Below are 25,268 nucleotides of genomic sequence, written 5' to 3' on the forward strand. Positions count from 1 at the left end.
TCCCCTGAATTAATTTTCTATTTACAATTCACTGAAAACATTTAAAGTTATAGATATATAAAGTAACATATACATATACATAAACATATAACATATACATAAACATAAATGTAAATACTGGTGTTTCTGTTAAAAAGTCAAGACATAACAACTGCCAGTATCATCTCACAAATATATTTTCTACCATGTTTAGTTATAAACCATGTGGAATAAGCATTTTAAGTATAAGATATTCCAAAGGAAGCAATCACATAAAGATTGTTTAAAAAATATTGTAATTAAAATTTCAATTAAATCAATGCATTCTTGTAATCTCTCTCATATACATCCATCAGTATCATTCAGTATTAAAAAAAATCAGGAAATCCATATGGTGAACCTTAGCCATAACCTAGAATCCTTAGCATTCTATTAACCCAGAATCAATCTATCAACCACCATTTCAAGTACTAGTTTTTCAAGTAGCATTCATTGCTCAAATGCCACAGCTTTACATATTCTACACAATTTCTATGTCTTATTTGGAATAAGAACCTTTATTAATGCAGTTAAAAAGTAAAAGGATTTTTTTTATTTAGAAAACACTTCTCAGTGAACTTCTTTCAAGCGAGGATATCTTCCTTAACAACACCTCTGGTAATGTAAATTTCCTATCTCAAGCATATTTGACAACACGCTTATTTAGAACACTGTTTTTAGACAGAGATATTAGTTTCATGCCCTTTACAGAGCATAGAATTTAAATACAGTAAATACATTTTAAAATATAAAAATGCTTTCATACAACAACATGAGGGAGTACAGAGATGTCAGGTTTGCAAAATACAATACCTTGTTATTTTGACGGAAGTTTTTAGGCTGGAAAGAAAAAAGGAGGGGTTTTTTGTAATCTGGAGGATGCTTGCGGTGAATACCATCCGCTTTGTACTGTAACATTCGACCAGTTTTATTCACCATCCAGTAAGGACTGTGAATTGCTATTATCATCTGCCCAGTTGTGTAGGTCACATGAACAGCAATATCCAGTTCAGTCTTATCCAGCTCTGTGACACAGTGAAATGTGGTGAAGCTGATATCAGGGACATTGCTTTTTATCTGGTACTCGGTTCTCCAGTTTTGATCAAGATAGTTAAGCAACTGCAAATCTAGTTTTGTTTGGTCCAAGACTGCATTATGAATCTGGGCTGAACATCCTTCTTGTAGAGTGTCATATTTGTTCCCATTTCCCTTAGAAAGACAAGCAGATACCAAACAGGATACATTTACATGGTCACACACAAAATTCATATCAACTTTTATTTTTTAGCTAGCTTTAAAAATTAAGATGCAAGCTATTTAGGCATAATTTTGAAATACCTTTTGTACTATTTAACTATGTTACTTTCATAAATGTCTACCTTAAAACGACAATTTGCAAAGAGAACCTAAGTGCATGGTCATCAATATTCAACATCAAAAAGCCCATCTATCACCAAGTTCAAACACACAAATATTCTTAAATGACAAATTTCCTCAACACAGCATTTTCTTCATTAAATTTAAACTTGTAAAAGTTTATACAGAGCTTATTACTTCCAAACATTTGGTACAAGCTACAGCCCCAGTAATTGTTTCTTTGTGATGAAGTTTTACTATTTAGATTCTATTATTTGAGTTCAAATACTAATATTAAGACCATCTGAAAAAAATCTGTCTCCCAACTGTATTTCTATTATCCTAAGCAACATCAATAAGGAGTGGGATACAATTATACCAGAGCCATGGAATGAAACATACAGTGCTGAGGAATCAATGTCTACACTGCATGTTATAGATCTTTTACGCAAGACTGTCTCTCATCTGACACTGGAAAGAATACCTATTAACAGTCAAAGTGCACCTAATTGTTTAATTTCATCAGGAAGGAATCTGAAGTCTGGCAATAGACTGAAATTCAAGCCAAAACCTGGAAAAAAGGCAGGTCTGTGAGAACTTGTTCAAAGCATGTTAAAAGCTACTGCTGAAAGTCAGTGACTGTACATAAAATGCTAACAATAGGGTCATCCACTTGAGGCAGTCTTCGCAGAAAATGCTGCACTATTTAATAAGGCTCAAGTTGCTCTTGAACAACTGAGTGACCCTCACAGGACCCACCTTGTACAGTGTTAAGCTTCACTTCGCATATATATCTAAAGTATGGCTTCATTAACAGCACATCTCACATTCTATGATAATATTTCAATTCTGGAAATACAGACTTTGACTATTTAAGACTCGCCCTGATCTGTGAACTTGCTTCACAAATACTCCACCAGAACCCCTTCACTCCAGTCTCATTTCAACTAGCTTTCACAATGTAAGTGGGAAACATCACTAGAATTCAAGCATTATGTAATTACCTCCACGGAATAAGTTATTTGGTAAGGAAGAAGATTGCGGAGAAGAACAGAAGGCCATAAATGAACAACATATGGAAAATCCCATTCATCTTCTGCACTTAATGAAGTTGTCAATGAATCTTTTACAGGAACAATATTGATGATAAGTGAGTGGTTAGTTGACCTCACAGACTGGCATTTCCTTTGTAATAAACCATCAACATTTTTCATAATTTCATCAAATGTAATTCCTTCACACATATCATACTCTCCACCCACTCCGTTTTCACTGGCTAGTGGTTGCAAACTCAGTACGGATCTGTAAATGAAAACATTTTTAGACACTTAACATTTGACTGAATGCTGCAATTATAAAAAAGTACTGTGCAACAGGGACATTTTAATATTTGTATTTATGAAGATTTCTAGCAGTAGTTCACTGCCTGCCTTTATCTTGATTAAAAGAGGAATCAAATTATGGACTGGATCCCAAAATTTCATACTCTTGTAACAGTTGGGGTTTTTTGTTCCATACCTCCACATGCTTCCCTTACAAAGAAAGGGTAATTGGAGATTCTTAGGAAGAAACTACCAAATTTCCTTACATGTGCTACTCTGCTCCTGTTCTAAGCTAAAGGTCTGGATCAACAACTTACTCCTAAAACATGCAGAAAGTGCCCCTCTTTTCAGTCACATAAATCATCAAGTTAGTTCATGGATTATTTAAACACATGGCTTTTATAAGGCAATGGCTTGAATTTAATACACTTGCTTCTGAATGAAGATTTTTTTTAAACACATTTCCTGACTGTGTAGTGGAACTCATCTACACAATTGGAACATCACTAAATCTTATACAGGTGGTTAGAAGTAACAATGAATTAATGAATCTACAGTAAAACATAAGTAATGAAGAAGATGCAAAGTTTTCGCTGTAAAAAATGAGATGAGTGTTTGGGAGAAAACAGAAGAAGGAAGTCTCTGCAACCATAAAAAAATCGATCAAAGCAAACCTACCTACCTAAAACTTGGTGACAGTTCAGCTAAAATGTACATTCAAACTCATTGCAGTTTTGTTATTAGCTTGAATGTGATAATAGCATAGCTATGCTATATGCCAACTTTTTCTAAGGTTGATGAATCTTTTTTTACATCTTTGAAAGAGTTTAAGTGTATAGCTTTTAATCTGTTACTTCACAATCAAAAAATCAAAAGAAGGCTTTTCAGGGAAAAAAAAAATGCTGCACTAATTCACCAAACACCACCCACTAAGAAGTGTATCACGTAAATTACAAGTTCCAGAAGTACCTGAGCTCAGATTTTTAAAGTAGCTTAGATAATTTAACTTGTTCATAAAAATGGATTTCAAAATACTTCAAATTCAACAATGAAATAGTACTCTGTTTAACACAGACTACATGCCCTGAGAAGATCCTACCCAACAAACACAGCACAGTATTATTTAAGTATTAAGTAGCAAAGGTAAACAATTTTTTTGCATAATTGTATGGATACAATAATTAAAAATGTATAAATGTATTCGACTATAGAAGAAAAATATAATAAAGTACCTGTAAGAGGAAAAGGGTATGTTGAATTCATTTGCTGGTGAAGCAGTCCCTAAACATCTTCCTTCCTCAAAAACATTTAATGGGATTGAAAAGTGATTCCTTATCTACGTAAAATAAAAATGCAACAACACATATTAGGAAAAACTGTAAAGACAAAGTATTTTCAGCTTAATAAAGCAAGAATGAGAAGTCTTGTTTTTCATCTTGCCCATATACTATTCAGTATTTCAGAAGAACTGTCTCTAAAAGAGCAAATATTTTTAAATTATCTGGTTGTGCAGTTTAATGCTATATTTTGTTTATTAAATGCTTTTTAAGGAGAAACACAAGATTTTGAAAAACCAAAGACAAGCAAATCTCAACTATATGGTGACATTCCAAACATTGGTCTCCTAAAAATATAATAAATACAAGGTTCAAAAATCCATAGTGAAAGTATAGAGGAAGTCAGAAGTTTAAGGTTAAGTCATAAATGTCCATCCTGGGGCACATAGTTTTCTTGCAAACATTCTTTTTTATTTATTATGTGGTTAATTGAATGGCATTAATTAGCTCTTAGGAAAAAAATGCAGAAAATAATCCAACAGTAAATTTTCTTATTAATCAAATCATAAAGCACTTTGAGCAAAAAAAAACTAACTGAAATGTAACATGAACACTACCTCTGTAAGAGATAGAGATATAGTGAACTGTAATATCTGATTCCTCACTGTAGTTATAAACCATACAATATCTATCAAAAATACTATTCAAACAAAAGACATATACACTTGAAGGTCTCACTTTTCAAATGACACCGTACTGAATTTGAAAATAACATATCAATGGTACAGGATGAATAAAATTAAATAACCTGACTGAAGGATAACTTGTGGAACCAAGGTAAGATTAAAAGAAATTTGATGACTACATACTAAGCAAATCGTTCAAGACCAAAATTAGAGGCAGTATTAGTTAACATTACTAATGAATGATCCTGATCCAAAATCTGATTGATGTCCACCTGCATCCAACCCATCTGTCACTTTGAAAATGCTTTTTATTCTTGAAAAATTAAACACAAAGCAAAGTTATATGGACCATTCAGGTAACTTTTTAAAATCTGTTTTTTCATGTTTATTTAAAGATGACAGGATTATTTTCAGTCATTAAAAAATTAAATGTATGGGTATATAATGACCTGAACAGGGGAACGTATAGTTATCATCTTGCTTCCTTCAACCGTGTCAATTTGACTGACAATTGACCTCTCAACGCCTGATTCCTCGTGTCTCACTTTGTAAGTACATCGACCCACTTTAGTCAATGGAATCTTCTCCACAGCAGAATGATTATGAGGACCTAGAATGTGCAAGATGAGACATGAAACACTCAAAAGGAGCACAAAGAAAGAGTTGAAAGACAAAAATGTGCATTCAGTAGAATTTTCCGTGTCATTCAATCTAATAATAAAAAAACTGCCCACTGGATGAAAAAGTACAAGCAGCACTCTTTATATTCTGCTCTTACAGTGTTACTAAGGAAACAGCAAAGATTCTTTTCTTGCCACAAGGAAAAGAGTAAATTTGTCCATCACTCAAATATTTAAGCGGGTTTTGCTACTGCAAATAGAATTAGTGCCTCACAGGAAAAGCTTACAGGACATAAAGGCTTATTAACAGAGTACAGATCTTATATTGTAAAAGCAACTCAATTAATATATCATATGGTCAAGTTTGAAAAACTGCCAATTGCTACAATAAATCAATTCAAACTGTAAACATACACCACTAAAAATAGTTAAATGTTAATTTTGGCTTTAACTATGGTTTGTTTAAAATTATTTAAAACCATCTTTTCTTAAAAACATTTCTCTCAAGAATAAATTCTGTAAACACACATATATACAGTACTCAATTCTAAAACAAATTATTTTGAGCAGCTGAGTTCTGTAATAACATATAAATGCAAACAAATATCTGACTACAATAAAGATTATTACATAAATAGTTTATTGCAGTAGAAAACCTATACTGCAAAAATTAAGAAGTATGAAATATATCATTTTCAGCTGTAAAGGCTAAAGCAGGATTCCAAATACTGCCATGCATCTAGAATTCAAAGAGACATTCCTTTCATGTTACGTTGTCCTCCAAAATTAATTGACTTGTACAAGACACTGTATTAAGCATGATAAATATTTACAAAAACAGAAGATACATGAACTTTGGAACTTACAGATCTGAATGTAAAATCTCTTGCTACACAGGGTTGTCATTGCTGTGAACTGGTCACTCTCATTTCTAGTTCTGACAAATTCCATATTTAAACTCTCTTTGTCTTCTAAATGAAATATTTTTGCTCCAAATTCAACATTAAGGACACTAAAGGAATCACTAGGCGAGACTGTGATAGGAACTCCTAAAGAATTTATTACTACAAATGGTGCTCGGTCTTTTTTGAAGATGTCTGAAGTTTGACTAGCTGCTTCAGCAAATGCCTAGAAAGCAAAGAAGCAATAAAAAACATAAACATACTGGTAAGACTTCACCAAGATGATCTCTGCAAGTATTCATCAGGCAATTCTTACACTGCATAGTTAAGGAATCTTTCTTACCGTGCCCAAGTTACTCAACATTTGCAGTCCTAGCTTGGACAGTGTAATGTTCAGCTGGTCTTTTGAGGAAACATTTATTACTGTTTTATATTCTGGAACTTTGTAGTTCTCTTCTTCTTCATCATCTGATTCAAACAGTGCTTTTTTAGCCTTCTTCATCTGAAAGGAGATGTTTAAAGAGTTCTTATCTGACCACTCTTTCTGTAGAAGAAAGCTTCACCTTAAGACTCACTATTGTCTCCTTTTCCTATTTCTATGTCCTGACAGAGTTTTCTTTTTTGTCGTTTTTGTTTAAGTTTTTATTCTCAAATAAAAATGAAAGAGGGAGAGAATAAGACAAGAGACTAATTATATATTCAGGAAGTCAATGAAATTCCAGTAACAGTAGCTGAATTTATGATTTTATTCAAAAGTAAAGAAAATATATACTAACATATTCAATAAATATTGTGTGAAAACATTCATCTTAACCTCTTGAGTTAAATGTAAATTAACTCAAGTTAATGTGTAAAATGTTACACATAATTGACTTCCTAGTGTTAAAACAGTCGCCAAATTTAGTCGTTGTGTGTTTCCAAATCAAATATCTATTTTTTTTTCATTTGGCTGAAAGAAAAAAATAAAAAAAAACCCCTGATGGAATATATTCTGTAGCCTTCAAAACTTTTGGAAATGATGTATTTCTAAATTTTTTATTTCATATCGAGATGAGAAGACATGAGGTTTGACTCACTATCTTCTACCTCTCTTTGTTATTATGTCTTGTACCTTTCTGGAAAATTGTTGGGGGTATTTTAAATTTGCAGTTTCTTAACTTCAGTAACTTAGTCTTTATCCTTCTGAGGCTATTATTGCCGAAAGTTTCTGATGGCAGTCCTAGGAAAAGGGTGGGTCTTCAATTCTGAGCAACTTCTCAGGCTAAAAATACTTGAACAGTTTCGAAAAAAAGTCAGGTAACAATGAAATGAAACAGTTAAGACAGAAAGAAGACAAACAAAAGGTACCTCCCATCCTTTGATAACATCTTACCTAGTTTGAGAACAGAACCTAGTCTATTTCCATGAAAGATGAAAATGAAGTGCTAAGAGCACTACTCCCACAATACTCTTCGGGCTACTCAACAGCTATCAGTTTTTCCAACACAATTCTGCAACACATACTACTGTGGAACCAGTGCAGTGGCTTGTCTTTCCAAAGTCACTGAACACATCACCAGCATATGGCCTAATAGGACAAGCTGATATAAAGCTGTTTTGATAACCCTGTGCAACTAGAATAAAAATTTGCCACCTGAAAAACAGTATTTAAGAGATCTGTGAGTCTAGATCTTTCCTTGTAGAACAACTGGTTTCATTTACTATTTTGGAAAAAAACTCTCAGTAACCAACAAGAAAGAACAAAATCGTTAGATCAGTCTCAGAAATTAAAGGTGAAGAGCATTTGTTTTTTTCTAAGGTATTGTAATGTGATATTTGATTTCAGCTTTGGAAACCATACCTTGATTTCAAGAGTCCATGGCTTGAATAAGTCAGTCTTCTCAACTTCTAGAGGTTCAAGCAAAGGCTCCCACACACCAAACATCTCATTAAAATAATGTACCTATCAAAATCCAGGAATCAGTTAGGAATTTAGAAAAACTTAAATAACAAATTCTGATTTACAAGTATATTAATTATTTTGGTAATCTAAAAGATTCATAATCAGATTGCACTTTCAGCTACTACCATAAGATTAAACAAATGCATTAGAGAAAAAAATGAAGCAATCTCTACTGCAAAGTCCCAGTTCCAAGAAAATGGTAAAAATTGTGCCACTAAAATATGATTTTGGCTTAAATGGTAGGTGCACTGTAATTCACAAGATCTATAAATAAGGAAGAATCTAACTATAACAATCACTGACTTTTGTCATTAATTTCCAAATGTGAATCAGTTTGGATGTTTTATGAACAAAATTTGTACCACACTGTATTCTTTAGAAACAACACATATTCTACTGTAATATTAACTGAAGATTATTAGATATTTTAGCCAATTGCCATTCCAACACTTAACACTAATGCAACAGGTCTTTAGGAGTCAAAGAGTGCAAATTTGAGGCTGCATAACACCAATTACTGTGCCATTAATTAACATTACATCTGATGCATCAGATTTTCATTTTAATTTAGCTATCTTAACCCATCATTCCCATCATGTTCCCACAACACATATCTGTAGTTTAGTCATCAAATATATGGGTTTTCTTTTATTGTCTAAATAACATGTATGTAAAATTTAGACAATAAGGCTTAGCATCCTAGGGAAACAACTGTTCCTTTTTGTAAGATTCCTCACCTCTAGCTCAAGACGAGAATGCAGGTTGATTAGAGTACTCCAGTTCTTGACTTCTCCAGTAAATGAGGACTTGGCTAAAAGCATTGGCACTGTTCTGTGCCCAACCCCAGCTTCAAGTGTTAGAAAAACAGATTCTATATTAATTTTCAATGACTCTCCTGTGGGAACCAGTTCTGTGTTTGGATTTTTATCTTCATTTTCATTAGTCTCTTCTAGAAACCACATTTTCAGGTTTTTTATATCTTTCTTATTCCACAAATCAGGCGGAATTTGACTAATCTCTTCTTTTGTTGCTTCTGTAGTTTGATAAAGAGCTGATGTAATAGTAATTACTGTGTTTATGATGATTGGTGAAACCTACAGAAAAGAAATTGGAATAACTGCAAATGAGATTCTAGCACAGAAACAGCTAGTTTCAGACACAAAAGTATAACAAGTATGTTACAAAAAGAAAACACTTCCATTTTCTACAGGACTCTCATTCAAATATACTTCCCCTTCCAAAAGCAATAGTTCAGTCTTTTCAGATTTGCCACCCCTGCCTTATTTCCTGTCATGGGGTAGCTTTACCTTTAAGACAGCTTAGAAAGAGGGGAAGTTGAAGCTGCTGGTGGCTGATGGGAGTTTTTCCTTCTGACCAATTATCGGTCATTTCCAAGAATTGACAGCAGATCTGACCATTAAAAAGTGAATTCAACTTGTAAACACCCCCTTAAGAAGTACAGACAGAATTCTCTTGCCCTCTTTGGTTTCCGGCTTCTGACAAGGTAGCAGGCTCTGTCTCGGCCTCCTTCCCCCCCCTCTCCAGGCCGACAAGGCCGCGGGGTGGAGGGGGGGGAGGGGGAAGAGAAGCAGCGCTGGTCAGCTGAGCTTGGTTTTCAGTTTTTGCTGCTAGACTGAAACTTAACACCATGAACTCTTGCAGTTTTCCAAAAGCTTTTAATTCTTTTACTACCTGGATAAACATACAGATTACTCCTTTTCTCAGAAAGACAGAGAGAGAGACAATCAACATAGAGAAGACATCATAGAACCAAAAACAGTGAAGAAAAGAGTTAAGTTTGAATAAGAAAGAGAGAATGAGGAGATGCTTTACAGCTGAAATATCTTTCTGTTAAAGCTATGGAGATGGACAATAATAGTATAAAAAGACTCCTTTAATTCATGATGAGTGTTGGGAGGAACAAAGTATTCAAAGTGTAAGTTTTGAGCAAAAGAGAGAGAGTACTTGTGATACTGTGAGTTGCTGGAGTTGAGTAGAGTGAAGATTTTGAAGCTTTGGGGGGCAAAGAGAAAACTGTTTTCCAAGAAAGCTCACAGAGACAGATGAAGAAGACTTCTGCCTTTGAATGACTTATCCTTAAAAATAAAATCCCTAAGCTCAGTGACCCATACACACCTCGGAGAGATGTGAGATGGGAGGAGAAGATCTAATGACAGATTTCCGGGCAGCTGGCATTAGAAAAATAGAAAACTATGACAAAAAATAGTTTTCTCATGAGAAACTCCGTAAGTTAACAGAAAGAGACTTCTGTTTCTCTACAAAGACTGATGAAAAGACTGTAACAAGAATTGAGACTGTTCTTAACCACCAAAGTTCTAAAGTTATTTGTCTCTATGTTGTCATGTGTACAGAGAAATAGTTAAGATGTGGAAGATAAGGGGGTTTTCTGAAAGTTTATTCTGGTGTTCTTATTCTTGTAGTTTGTTAATAAACTGTCTTTATTCCTTTTAAGTTTTGGGCCTGTTTTGCTCTTGTTCTAATCCATATCTCACAGCAAGAAAATAAGTAATTTTTTTAGTTACTGGTTTAAAACCACGACATTTCCTGATGAAAGCTTTCTAAACTACATCGTTCAATGATTTATCCTAGCATTTCAAGATGTATCTCTGCATACCAGCCATTTTATAAAACACAGATTTCAAAACTGTAGCAGAGTGGCGCAGTTGTTAACTTTCAATCTTTTTGACATGCTCAACAGGTAGATGTTCTTCTAATGAAGAACAGGAACAATTCCCCACTTCAGTCATTCCTGAAGCAACTTCATAGCCTGCTGAGTGATAATACAATACTGTCCTGGGGTGACTTTATGACGTTTGTATCCCAAACTGTGTGTTCTGTTTATGCTGGATGTTAAGTTCTGTACCTTTAAAACAGGTTCTAAGAGGGAAGGAGGGAAAGAAGAAGCTGCAGTTTGCTTTCAGAAACTGCACTCACTCCCCTGCATCTCTTTCCAGACTGAGTTGTCAGCAGCATGGACAGGAAGAGAGCTCTCCTTTGCTTTTTAGTTAGTTTTTAGCTAGCTGAGGCAGAGAAGCTCCCTGGACTGTGGGGGTTTTTTTTATTTTTTTTCTTGGATCTGTTCAAACCTGCTCTGGACCAAAACCCCAGACAAACACTGGGAGCTCACACCTGTGGCCCACTGGGGCCTGGGCCTCAGCACTTTCCAGCATCAGAGGGACTGATACAAGACTGAGCGAGCCAAGCTACACCCCACAACAAGGACTTTCTGAATTTGCCATCTCTTCAAACAGCGAGAGGTTTTAATGTTTAATATTTTTAATTTTTTTTTTATGCTTCTAGATACTTTGCTTGTTAATTAAACAGGCTTTCCCACTTATTCTCCAAGGAAATCTTTTCCTGAACCAGCTGGAAGAGGGGCTGCTTGAATTTGCTTTCTGGAGGGACACAATTCAGAGGTTTCTTCCCAAATTTGCCCAAAATCAAGACAAACACAAGTTTACTTACTTCTATTGTTAGAGATTTAATGGTTAGATCAGCTGTCTGTGGATTAGTTCCTGACTGTTTCATTTCAAAGAAGAAGTCACAAGGCTGCAATACCTGTACAACAAACACGTCACATAGAGAAAATAGTATAATTAAAAACTTATTTTGAAATCATAGACATAAAAAGTACTGAAAAAAAACTTACTTCATTCTTCAAAACTGAAAGATAATTGAATTGAAAAATATTTCATTATTCAAAATTAAGAGAAATCTGAACACTAATGACAAGTTCAAATAAAAAACAAATATCTAGAAGCACCACCTCAGCCATTCTCAATCACTAAAGACTGAGAAGTCATCCACAGTAAAAAGCATTACACTTCAGTAACTCCATTCTTATGGTAAAGTCTGCAGATGCCTTCAATGCACTGCACCACCATGCCTCTGCCTGTTGAGAAGAACCAGTTCTTCAGTTGCCAAGACAGCAATGACACAGTTATAGTTTTCCTGAGTAACAACGTAACTGAATATGTCTGAATCACAACCACTCAGTTCCAGCTTTGTTTTGCAATCAGTACCTGAACGTTTTCACTCGCCAAAGTTTACCAAATCAGAGGTATGCTATAAACAAAACTGGTGCTGTGTTATTAATAGAGCACTCAGATGAAATTACTACTGACACTGTACAGACAGGAGAATTTGCTCTCTGATCCCCATCTGAGATGATTAATCTTTCAAAAACTGTAATTGCAAACCATACTGACTCTGCCATCTTTTCTGACATCTCTGTCCATGTCTGAATTAGATGCTGGAGGCACAGATATACCTTGAATTAGTTTGACCACACTTTCCCCAAATGAGTTTGATCTAACAGAAGTTTTGTCCATAATAATGTTTTTTATTCTGTTGCTCAAATTATCTTTTTTTCTTACTTTGTATTGCATTCAGGAATGAAAAATAAGAGATTCCTCTTTAGACCTTCTCTTTATATGAGAAACACAAAAAACCCCTCATCATTCATGCTATTTTAAATCTAGAGGTTAGTTTCCCTACTTGGCATCTGGACATGACACTTGGGCATATGGTTAAGGGGTGACTGTGGTAGTAATGGGTTAATGGGAAGGATGAAAATTTAATAGAAAAGTTTCACAGATATGAATGCTTAGCAACTTCGTTTTGATATAAAAAAGATGTTTTTATGGCCAGTTATTGCTGAAACAGCTGAGAGAACAAAGGTTTAGTTGAGTTGGAAGGTTTAGAACAAAGGTTTAGTCAGTTAGAAGGAGGTTGTATGGCTCAAGTCCAACAGGTTAAGTGGTCTTCAAACAAAGCATGCTTTCTACCAAGTAACAAAGCATAGGCAGCCAGAAAGAGGTTTATTACCAAAGCAAGAAGGATTTTCCACTGCAAAACAAAAAAATTACTAACTCGAATGACTGGTTAGTCACTAACATAATATGATAATTTTAGCAGTTTTGATAGGTTATATATAAATGTAAAGGTATTGTGTATGATGCTGATTGGTTGTTATGTATTAAGATGCTCAGTAAAGAAAAATATGCAATGCATTGTAACCGGAACTAAAGGGGCTTCAGGACACACGGCTTGCCTATAGCTAGCAGCTGTAGGCTGACCCACAACCCCCACTGCTGTAATCTAGTCTATGGAATAAATAGCTTTCTAAAGAAGAGTTGTCTGAAGTCCCCATCTCTCTGTTGGCTCCTACACTGGGTTGACAGTTGGACTGAGTGATCTTAGAGGTCTCTCAGTTTTGATGGTTTTGTCATCAAAAGGCTGAATTCATCCAACCCTGTTGGGTTTGAAGCAAGATAAGCACCCTGACCCACTCCAGCACGGGCGGCTATCCCAACCGCGCAGACCATCTCCCACTGCATCAATGTGATGGATGGCGAAAATGGCAACTTATTAAAGGGAAACTTGACATTTTATAGCCTGAGTTCACTGTGTTACTCCCATCTGCATACGTCACACCTAAGTGCTATTGGCTAATTGCAAGGGAACTTACTATCTTAGCAGAGAGGGGGTCTGCTAATTTTCCGTTACATCCCGAGTTCTTCCGCAGCACCAGGCCCTAACTACAACACAACCCAATTACTTTCTGTCTTAGCTTACAATGTAAGATGTACCCAAAAGTATATATTCTATTACCATCTTCATAAACTGTTAAAACCAAGTGGGGTAGTGCTCTTTATCTCTCCATGATTTACCTGTGATAATCCACGAGATAACTTCTGCTAATGGGCAGAAAAGCCTCACTGCATGACTCAAAAATTACATCATCCCATTGTGAGATGCTCTGCCCAGAGGGGGGAACCAAGCATTCCTACCTGGATATGATCTGAGAACATCACAGGCAGCCTTATCCACCAAATTCCCAGGGGACAAGAGCTCCACATCTACCTCTGGACCTTCAGAGGAAGATCAAAGCCTTATACAGAATCACTGCTTCAACAGAACCACATCTACCACTTCAACAGCAGCCACCATTTAATTGGACTGCTACCAACGTCCTGACCAGCAAGGTGTCAGGTTGTAGTCTGACTCTGTCAGTGTTTCTGTACTATTGCATTTATTTTAATTTTCCTATTAAATTGTATTTCTGACTTTGCATCTCTCACTGGCTTGCTTTCAAACTATTACCCTTTCCCAGACTAAATTTAGATTGTTTACAGAAAACCTGGGTTCAGAGGTTTGCTTACACATATGTTTCAAAAGGAGCAGTTATGTTCCTACAGGTAATTTTTTTTATTTTTGACTCTCCTCAAGAACTTTCTTCATCTTTCAAGGAAGGTACTGTTTTAAGCACTTAAACTACTGTCCCCTGAAGTTTTTTCCTCCATCTATAGCACAAGCATCCTGCCAGATTCAGGTCTTTTTCCCTGTTTCTACAGTATGAGATAAGGGATTCCATCAGAAGATATTCCTGTAAGAGGAAAAATTTGTGTGTGAAGCCTGCCAATAGCTTTCTACAAAGAAAGTAATGTTTTATGCCACACTTGCCAGCTACAAAAATAAAAGTCAAACAACTTTGCACGGTATTGTGGCCATCAATGCTAGTTCATTGCTTTCTAAATGACTAGACTTAACATTTTAGTGCAATTAAAGACTGTGTAAACACAAGAAGTAAACTGAGGAGCTATGATTCTACTTGAAACTGAGATGAAAGGGAAGCCCCAGTCCTTTCTGCTTATAGTTTTGGTCTTTCCTCTGTCACTCCATAAGTAAACAGGCATTAACAGAGAGCTGAAAAGATCTGCTCTTCAAAATTCATGTCTGGTCTGAGGACATGGGTAGACTGATAGCACTCCAAATTTATTATACTGCTTTTGACGTAGCATACACTTACGAAACTCTATTTATTTGGCTTGCATGGGATATGAAAGATAATTAACCTTTTACTCCTTTGGGCTCTGCACTGTAGCTTGTCATACAAAGCAAACCCCAATGCCACAGGTCAAGATGCTGCTTTAGGCATATTAGACAAAAGAGAATAAAATCAAAAAAATGTTAGCTACAAAATTTTACTCATACTGTAAATGTATACTACTATACTGTATTATACATTTTAATGATGAACATTTGAGATATTACTTGTATTTTAGTAGTATAGGTTAAACAGCACCTTTTAAATATACACTGAATGGCTGCAAACTCACCGTAGTAATGTTCCCTTTCCTTTCTTCTGGAAGAAATGGGCATGCTTTCATCTGTATCTCTCTAACAGCAGCTGTCATGCTGTACCTTTCAGGGCTACTTTTAATGAAGACCTCACACTGTGTTGTAACCACCAGTGCAGGAGCGTCACTTCTTGTTAAATCAGCCACAAACACAATCTCTGGATTTTTAACAACAATGTTCACTTCCATCGTAGATACCGGCTGCACAGATGCTTCAGAAATATAAATTGCATTAGTTTAATTGTTCAAAGATTCAATTTCTATTATTTTCTTGCTGTGATTTAATTATTAATATAATTTATTATTATAATTAATGATATTATTTACAAAAATTAATTCATTCTTGTAACTTACAGGGAGGACTTGCCTATTCAGGGGTAAGGTCTATCACAACTAGTGTTAGCAAATCTGTCAATCCCTGCAACTGACATTTCTAGGCTCTTCATTGAAGGCACAAAACCATTTAATATCTAATTACTCTTGTGTACAACAAAAAACTCCACAAAGCTTCTCAGTCAAAATAAAAAGGGTAACAGTATCCCCACTATTACTAACTGTGACATTAACAAATATATAAGCTTCACTCCATACCTACATGGGCCAGCTCTGATAAGAGTCTTACGAAAATGCCAGGCACATTACTCCACGTTACTCTGGAGTAGCAAACCCTCATTTTTCCACAGGACAATCATGCAGCATTAACACTTGAAATAAAAATACACTTTCATATAAGACTTCCTTATCTGTTCAGACTTTGATCACCAGCAAATAATCACAGTAGGTCTGGCTGAAAGGGACACCACCATGATATTCAGGGCACAGGAAAACAACACCAAAAATACAGGGACTTGCTTTGGCATACCTGATGAGAACTACTTGAGTCATGGAAGCATAAAAATAGTATTTCCTGCTCTGATGCTCTAATGGACCAATTTTTTATGTCAAGTGCTCAATCTAAAAGTCTGTTTTCTGATATAGGAAGTAATGCACATCAGTGGACAAATGAAATTACATTTCTAGGCAACAATATTAGGCAGGCCTATTCCATGAGCAAGCACAATATAATATGCTTCATTATTATTCCTATTTTATTTTAAACATACATTTTTAGCTATCTTCTTTCTCTAGTGAAACAAGACTTCATTTGGAAACGAAGACTAAAGGTTATGAATCTATTTCCATGATGCAAAGAAAGCAACATCAGTGGTTACAAGCTGTTCTATACATATCAACACAGGAAATAGCATAAAAAGAGTATTGTATTTTTTACACAGTATTACATAGCATTAAATATTAATAATAACTAAATACATATGTATTATTTACATAGTATTAAAATTAAGCTGATATTCAAATACATATTTTAAACTATCTCCAATGTATACTGGTATATACCTTGGTCCTTTGATGGTAATGACTGCTTGAGATTTCTCTGTGCAGCAGCACTTTCTGCATTAGCCTTTAGGAATATATCTGCTACAGTAAGTAGAAACTCCATGCTTGCACAAAGGTATATCTCTTGAACAATAACATCAAGAACAGTGCCATCTCTCCCCTGTTTGTAGTTTACATCCACCATAACTTTTTTTTCAAATCCATGTTTCATTTCCACCATTCTGAAAAACAATTAAGGCGGCATTTAATGAAACAATAAGAAGCCAGCCACAAATACTGAAGAACATTCAAGATTCTCATTCTGAGAATGATGCAATACATTAACAAGATCAAATTTAAAAAGCAATAAAAATAATTTTAGGGCATGACCAATAAAAACATTAGCATGAATTTTATATAACTTTAAAACTAACTGGAATCCCATACACTGGTAACAAAAGGTGTTAATAATTTTAACAAGTCAAACAATCATATTTACTTGCTCACATATCTAAAGTACTACATTTTACTGAAGTTTGTTACTACTCATGAAACATCATCTCAGTCTCACTTAGCATCTCATTAAAGTGGGAAGTGAAATTGTTTTCTATGCACATTTATTAAATTTATATTTAAAGTTCAGTTTATTTCATTTTTTGTATCTAGCACTGGTCTCTCAAAGATATGTGGAACAAAAGGCACATGAAACACATAAATCCACAGTAACAGGTACTTTAAGAACCCCTACACTAAAACAATTGCGGTTTTAACAGAATATTAATTAAACTAAAACATTATGAACTCTTTTTCTAACTCTAATAAATTATGTAAAATTACAGACCTTGGTGTAGCCTTCTGGATTGACTGTCTTTTATCATCTAATGTACAGTTTGCCAGTTTGACTGACGCATTCATTGAACCATCTGATAACATTTTCAGAGCAGCTGACATGAGAACTAATTTAAATTCTGCAAGCTTCAAAAGGTCATCTCTCTGATCCAAACTGTTAACCTGTTTAAATGAAACATTTGTAGATTTCATTACAGGTAACAAAAATAATATATAGTTGTGATACACAGTTTTATTCTAACTGATGATATTTTCAATAATAATAATAAATTAAATAAACCCACTACTAATTCAATAGACAACCACAATTAACAACATACAAGGGAGAACTTTCAAAGAGTGAAGTTTTGCCCTTCTACCATCTTTCTAAAGCAAGCTTACATAAATGAGAGACCTAAGTTTATAATAAATTACAAAATTTAGTCAGAAATCTTGTGACAAGTTTTGTAAGTTTAAACCAAGGTGAACATAAATGCATTCCTACTGACAAATTTAAGACTCTTTCTCCATCATTTTGTGTGTGTCCATGTACCCATCTCTACGTGTAACTAATGGATATCTTTCATTCTTCTGCAAATTTTTCTTCCCAAACTATATTTTAAATTAATGTAAATTTTCATCAATTTTTACTCAGATGACAGAAGACGCCACATATTATGTACTAGCACTGGCTATTCTACTTCCTTAGTATCTACCAAGCGACTTAACTAAAATAGCTGTTCTCTCATTTCCATTACACTTGTTATTATTGCTAGAAAACACTTTCTCTGTCATAAATTAAGCTATTCTTGTTCAGAATTTCCAGGACTCTAGGCAAAAAGCTGCTAATTACTCTTTGTAACCAAACTTATACTCACCTGTTTTGAATTTGGACTATACAACACTAAAGTAAGAGAGTCAAATCTGAAGTCCAGTTTTAGTGTTGTTTTGATTTTCATAGGTGAATGCAATTCCACCACAGCTGATGTCACAACAGTTACACCTTTCAGGAATCAGAAAAATGGTTAGTATTAAGAAAATTACGTGACTGCAAATAAGGAAAAAAACAAAACTAAACACCCTCGCTTATGACCATAAAGACAGCAACTTCCCTTTTTCTCCATATGTAAATTCATCCACACATAGCATGTGTTTATCATGTCTTATATAACAACTTTTGGCAAAATCACACAATGTTTGAGAATATAAAACACTCCCCCTTACATATTCTACATGAGATTTTTACTGTCTTTAAAACACAAATGTACAATTTCCCCCTAATACTGGATGGTGTGTGAAAGTCTTACAAAGAACACAAATTTACTTTCATCCTCATTTGTTCATCTAGCACATTGTTGCTGGTTTTCATATTTAATAAAAGAATTCCACAAAAGATGGTTTCCTTAACTTTATTTGCTTTCCTTTTCAGTGTGTGCTGAACAGTTGATAGGCAGTGACATGTACTGAATAGGAACAACTTTCAGGGGTGTCATCATTACAACAAACAGAACTAAATTAGAACAGCAACGAAACCACCATATACAGGAAAGAGAGTAAAATGGCAGCCTTTCAAAGTTGAGATGGTCACAAATGCAGCTGACAAGACTTTTAAGTGCTAACTTGCATTATGGCCGGGAAAAGAAGACCCTTACATTTCATGTCTTGCTGCAAAACTCACTACAGTGGCTCAGCTGCTCCTATTCATTAGTGCTGTTAGCTATAGCTCAAACCACAATGTCAAGGTAATAGGCCAACTGGCACTCAACCGACCTCATCAGCCAAGGAGGCACTTAGTGACAGCAGCAACAACAGGAGCCACAGTGCCTGCAGTTACAGGGCAAAAGAGCCTGGTAGGGGGTTCCCAGAGTCAGGGAAACCCAAGAGATGGGAGAGACGTGACAGGGTCCAGGAGCTATCCCAGGTGCAGCCTACATGGTGAGGGCCTTGCCAGAGCAACCAAAGGAGATTTAAAGGACTCTAACAAGCATGAGCAGCTTGGAGCACAGTGAAAAGGTGAGTAAGGTAAACAGGACATGGCACATCAGAAGGATGTGGTACAGCACTTGCTGCAGAAATTCACATGAGCAGGGCATGTATGAGGGCAGAGTGACCCTCTCAGCTCATTAGGAGAGCTCACCAGGTGGTTTTCATTTACCCCATGAGAACAGATCCAACAGTGATCTCCATAAAGCCAAAAGCCATTGCTAGTAGGAGCACAGCAACCCAGACCAAGCTTCCTCAGAAGCATGCACCTGCTCAGGTCTGCAGCTGCAGGGAGTGCTGGAGCTTGGCATTAGCCCCAGAGGGCAGAAGTACACTATACTACACGTGTGTGCAGTGGGACCAGGTGGATGACCTGCTGAGCCTGGTGGCTGAGTTTAGAGAGGGAGTAGAGAGGCTGAAGAGTATCAGGGTCTGACAGAGAAATAGACTGGTGAAAATTCCTGAGAGAAATGTAGGAGGTAGAAGCTCAGCACAAGCTGAGGAACTCCAACACTCTTGTCATCAGACAGAAGGAGGGGAACTAGAAGACAAGGGGAAAATTTCAAACAGGTCCCAGCTGGGGGCAACAGGAGAATCACCTCCCTTGCTTTCACAGGTAACCTCAGGAAATAGGTATGAGGCTCTAGAACCCAAGGGTGAAACAAATGATAGTGAAGAACAAATTATAATGAAGATGAAGGTCTACCTGGGAGTGTTACCCAGCACAAGTCAATAAACCAAATGCATCACAATTTCAGGCAAAAGAGAAAGAAGAGTAGTTGTTGCAACTCTCTTCTGAGAGGAACTGAGGAACTGCCCTACATGCCAGCTGGACCCATCCCACAGGGAAGTCTGCTGCCTTCCTGGGGCTCAAGTAATAGGCACTACTAGGAGACAGGATCTGGAACACAAGTTCTGTTCTCTTCTGTCCTGTCAAGAAAATCATGCAGATGAACCCCTTGGTAACACAGTTCTGTGTTACCATCAGAATTTTGGTTTTGTTCATCATGGGTCAGTTAATAGAACACTGGCATTAAACAGGATCCTCTTGTCTCAAAGGGGAAAAAGGATTTTAGCTCAGGAGTTAGCAGGGCTAACTCCAGGGCTAACTTGAGAGAGTTTTAAACTAGATTTGAAGAGGAAAAAGAATATGGCCAGGCTTGATAGAGGTGAGGTGTGGGAAGGGCAGAACTATAGTGATCACCCAAGCAGGTAAAAAATGGGCTTAAGAGGGAATACACTCAGTGAGTACAAGCATCTGAAGATGTAACCACATGACAGACTAGGGGGCATCCTTTTGCACAATCAAATACTTCTATAACGTGCCTGTACACCAATGCATCCAGTATGGAAACAAGCAGGAGAGATGAGAAACGTGTGTGCAGTCAAAGGACTTTGACTTAATTGCAATCACAGAGAACTTTAGCCACTTCAGGGAATTTTCTTGAAAGAATCCACAGAAATAGGCTCTGCAGGGAAGAGAAATTGACATTCAAGGATCACTTCCTCCAGGCTCAAGAACTGGCATCCCAGTGCAGGCCAGTGAGCAAGAAATCAAGCAAAGGGGTAAGAGACCTCCATGGTAAGATAAGCCCATGAATAAAGGGCTTCTGATACTACACACACATAAGCAGGAAATACATAGGAGATGTAAGTGGGGTGAAGGTACTTGGAAGGCATATAGACAGGTTGTCAGGGTAAGCTGAGACAATGAAGCCCAAGGCCCATCAGGAATTAGATCTGGCCAAGGATGTCAAGGACAACAAGAATGGTTTCTCCAATAAGAAAAGTAAAAGTAAGGATAACATGGGACATTGCTAAATGCGGGAGGGACACTGGTAACAGAGGAAGCAGAGGAATTACTGAATGTCTTCTTTCCATCAGTCTTCACTAACAAGACCAGCCCTCAGGAATCACTGACCCAGGAGGCCAGAGTAAAGGAACATTGGAAGAAAGCCTTTTAAGGGAGGATTGGGTTAGAGAACACCTGTGCAATCTTGACATCCACAAGACCATGGACCCTGATAGGATATATTTATGGATGTTGAGAGAGCTGACTTGCACACAATCATCTTTGAAAGGCTGTGGTGGTTAGGAGTGATGCCTGAGGACTGAAAGGAACCAAATGTCGTCCCAGTCTTCAAACAGGGCAATGAAGAATGACCCAAGGAACTCCCAGCCAGTCAGCCTCACTTCAATCCCAGCAAAGGTGATGGAGCGCCTCATTCTGGAGGCACTTATCCCCATCCCCATGGAAGACAAAAAGGTGGTAAGGAATAGTCAGCATGGATTCACCTAAGTGGAATCATGCTTGACCAACCTGAATGTCTTCTATGAGATGATGGATGGATGGATGAGGTAAGAGCAGTGGTTAATGTCTACCTTGACTCCAACAAGGCTTTCAGTAATGCCTCTCACAACATCCTCACAGGCAAACTCAGCAAGCGTTGCCTGGATCAGTGGACAGTGAGGTGGACAGGGAAGAAAGTTATGGACAGGAAGTTCCAAACAGAACTTCCTTACTGTGCAGATGACCACACACAGGCACAGATTGCCCAGAGAGGTTGTGGAGTTTCCCTCACTGGAGATACTTAAGAACTGCCTGGACACTATCCTATGCCATGTGCTCTGGGATGATCCTATTTAAGAAGGGAGATTGGTCCAGATGACCCACCATGGTCTCTTCCAACCTTACCCATTATGTGATTCTGTGAGATCCTCTAGTGTTTTCCTTGATCCCTTGATCAGTAGCAGGGAAGAACACTGAAATGAACAGGAGAACCCACCTCATGAATGGTGGGTTTCATGAATTTTTTTTTAACCATGAGTTAATTGATGTAATACCAGGACTTCTGGAGACAGATGAGGTTCATCTGTCTCAAAGGGGTAAAGTGATTCTTGTCCATGAGTTGGCAGAGCTGATTAAGAGGCCTTTAAACTAGATTTGAGGGGGGTCGGAATAAGACCAGGCTCACTTAAGATGAGCCTAGAGCCAGAATGCCAGGGTTAGGGGTAAAATCAGTAGCCCAGCTGAAGTGCAACTACACCAATGCACACAATATGGGTAACAAATAGGAGGAGCCAGAGTGCAGCAGGAAAGCAATGACAGAAATGTGGTGGGATGATCAGTGTTGCATTGGATGGCTACAAGCCCTTCAGAAGGGACAGGCAAGGAACCAGAGGTAGTGGGGTTGCTCTGTACACTAGGAAGCGTTTTGACTTTACAAAGCTCCAGGACAGTGACGAGAAGGTTGAGTATCTATGGGTGACAATCAGGGGGAAGGCCAAGAAGGCAGATATCCTGGTGGGAATCTGTTACAGAACACCCATAGAGGATGAGGAAGTGGATGAACTATTCTAAGATAAGCTGACTGATGTTTCATGATTGTCATGAAATCATGTGAAATTTTAACCTGCCAGATGTCTTCTGGAAATTTAACACAGCAAAGAGGAGGCAGGTTAGGAGATTACTGGAGTGTGTGAAGATAACTTCCCAACACAGCTGGGAAGTAAACCTACCAGAGGAGCTACCCTGCTGGATCTGCTGCTTACAAACTGAGAAGGGCTGGGGGAGACGCTGTGTTTGGAGCCATCTTCAGCAGCCATGACACAAGAGTTTTCAATATTCAGGGGTGTCAACAAAATATTGGACTTCAGGAGGGTGGACATTGTCCTGTTCAGAACACTGGTTCAGTCAGTCCCTTGGCAATAAGCCCTTAAAACCAAAAGGGTCTAAGAAGTCTAGATGTACTTTAAGAAGGAAATATTATAGGCACAGGACCAGACTGTCTCTATGTGCTGGCTTGGCTAAATAGGGAGGAACTCAGCAGGGAAGATCAGAGTTCATGATCTTTGGAAGAAGGAGCAGGCAACTGGAAGAAGAGTACAAGGATATTGTTAAGTCACATAGAAAGAAAATTAGTGTGTTGGTTTTGTATTAATTGACTTTTGGTTGAGAGGGAAGGAACTAACCACAGAAGTAGTTTTCTGTGAGGAGCTGCAAAAAGCTTCTTCAGTGCCTGACATCAGTGACTAGCTTTGAAGATTGACACATAGTTAAACACGCTTCTGTGAAAACACATTTTAAGGACGGGCAAGCCCGAGAAAAACTTTTTTTCCGGCCTGGAAACAGGTAACAGGCTGGCCCGGCCTAGTTTCGCGCGGTCGTGCTGGGCCGGGTGCACTCTGCTGCAGGGCCAGGCCCCTTCCCGGGAGCTTGCGGGGCCCCATCCCATCAGGGCCGGGCCCCAGCGGCAGCCAAGCAGGAGGAGGGGAGGCCAGCTGCGCCCTAGCCCGGCTGCTAAGATCCTGGCTGCCCCCCTCCAGTGCGGCTGCTGAAGAATTCCAGCCATAAGATGCCAAGTCATCTTGCTGGAAGGTGCTATCCCAGCGCCGAGGGAAATCATGTGGCTAAGACCAGGGGCGGCTCTGCAGCCCATGCAGCTGGAATTGAACGTAGCAGGGACCAGGCTTGCAGCCAGAACAGCCTTAAGATCCTCGCACAGCCCCCAGCGTGGCCTGAAATACATCACCGCGAATGCTCCGGCTGTCGCCCGGAGGGATCAATCATGACCACCATCCGCAGGCATGAAAGTTGAAAATGCAAATGCAAATCGTCTCTTGAGAAAAAAGGAAGAGGAGAAGAAACATAAAGAAACAACAGGAAGACACCAAAGTCAATAAACAAAGGAGTCAAGTTCCAAATAGGAGAAGAATGAGGACATGCCTTCATCTTAAAATTCTTTTTGTAAGGCCATGTTGATAGATTATGATACACTAGAATATCCGTGTAATTCATGAAAAAAAACATAGGGAGATAGAGTGTTCAAACTATAGACATGAGCAAAGGTATCCATGCTAAAGCAAATCAGATGTTCATGTTGCTATGAACCAAATTAGAAGTTTTAACAGAAATAAAAGTGATAAAGACACTTTGCCCCCAGGGAAGAAGAAGACCTCTGTTCCCAGAGATAAAGATGATTTCAAAAATAAATGAAAAGAACCTTTGCTTTTGTACAGCTCATCCTCAGACGAGTAACCCACTAGCAAAAAATAGAGCCCTCAAAAACAGTTGTAGTGAAAGCTCAAAATCAAGGGGAGGGATTTTAACACTGCAAACAGATTTTCCTTTCCCAGGTGGCTGATTTGCTGTGACACTGAAGCCACGAGAAAACTTTTTCTTGCTATGCTGTGGAGACTTCGCTGTAAGTAAAACTCTTCTCCCTAAGAAAATTGATGAAAAACTATTCTAGAAGTTGTAAACTAACTGGAAGTCCCAAGTTTTGTCCATTTACATTATCAGTAAGAAAAAAAGAGAAGGTTGTGAGTTAAGTGTTCTTAAGGTTTTATTCTGATTCTTATTATTCTTTTAGTTCTGTTGATAAACTTTCAAGTTTTGAGCTTTCTTTACTGACCTCCTAAATCTTATCTCACAGCAAAAAAATGAGTAAATTATTCTAGTAAGTGCATTTAGCCAGCACTAAACCAACTACAATTAGCAAGGTTAAAACTCAGATAGAACTCAACCTGGCCACTCGATCAGCTGTGAAGTAAAATAAAAATGTTTATATAAATACATTAACAACAAAGAGCAGGCAAAGGAATAATCTCCACTCTTTATTGGATGTGGAGGGATACCCTCCCACCGAGGATGAAGAAAAGGCTGAGGTACTTCATGCCTTCTTTACCTCAGTCATTAAGAGTGAAAATGGGCAACTGGCCACCTGAGCCGGTAGACAGGGTCAGAGAGTAGAAGAGAGGTGCTGCAATCCCTGAGGAAGTAATTAGTGACTGCTGT

General features: G+C 37.4%; 1 protein-coding gene across 5 annotated transcripts in view; it reads right to left on the minus strand.

The window, feature by feature from the left end:
- Positions 1–25,268, minus strand: part of VPS13A (vacuolar protein sorting 13 homolog A) — a 112,559-nt gene that overhangs the window by 37,463 nt on the left and 49,828 nt on the right. For all 5 annotated transcript variants that reach the window (XR_015281028.1, XM_086869257.1, XM_086869255.1 and 2 more), the window contains 13 exons: positions 18,367–18,491; positions 17,502–17,671; positions 16,682–16,902; positions 15,266–15,498; positions 11,610–11,702; positions 8,861–9,217; positions 8,022–8,123; positions 6,525–6,683; positions 6,146–6,407; positions 5,109–5,269; positions 3,929–4,032; positions 2,379–2,676; positions 832–1,227 (listed from right to left, as the gene is read on the minus strand). Coding sequence is in view for 4 of the 5 variants with exons in the window: in XM_086869257.1 (XP_086725383.1) it covers positions 832–1,227; positions 2,379–2,676; positions 3,929–4,032; positions 5,109–5,269; positions 6,146–6,407; positions 6,525–6,683; positions 8,022–8,123; positions 8,861–9,217; positions 11,610–11,702; positions 15,266–15,498; positions 16,682–16,902; positions 17,502–17,671; positions 18,367–18,491 (2,681 nt within the window). In the remaining variant the exon portion in view is untranslated. The remainder of the gene's footprint in view (positions 1–831; positions 1,228–2,378; positions 2,677–3,928; positions 4,033–5,108; positions 5,270–6,145; positions 6,408–6,524; positions 6,684–8,021; positions 8,124–8,860; positions 9,218–11,609; positions 11,703–15,265; positions 15,499–16,681; positions 16,903–17,501; positions 17,672–18,366; positions 18,492–25,268) is intronic.

Source organism: Cyanistes caeruleus, chromosome Z (genome assembly GCF_971803275.1).
Source record: "Cyanistes caeruleus chromosome Z, bCyaCae1.hap1.1, whole genome shotgun sequence".
NCBI lineage: Eukaryota > Metazoa > Chordata > Aves > Passeriformes > Paridae > Cyanistes > Cyanistes caeruleus.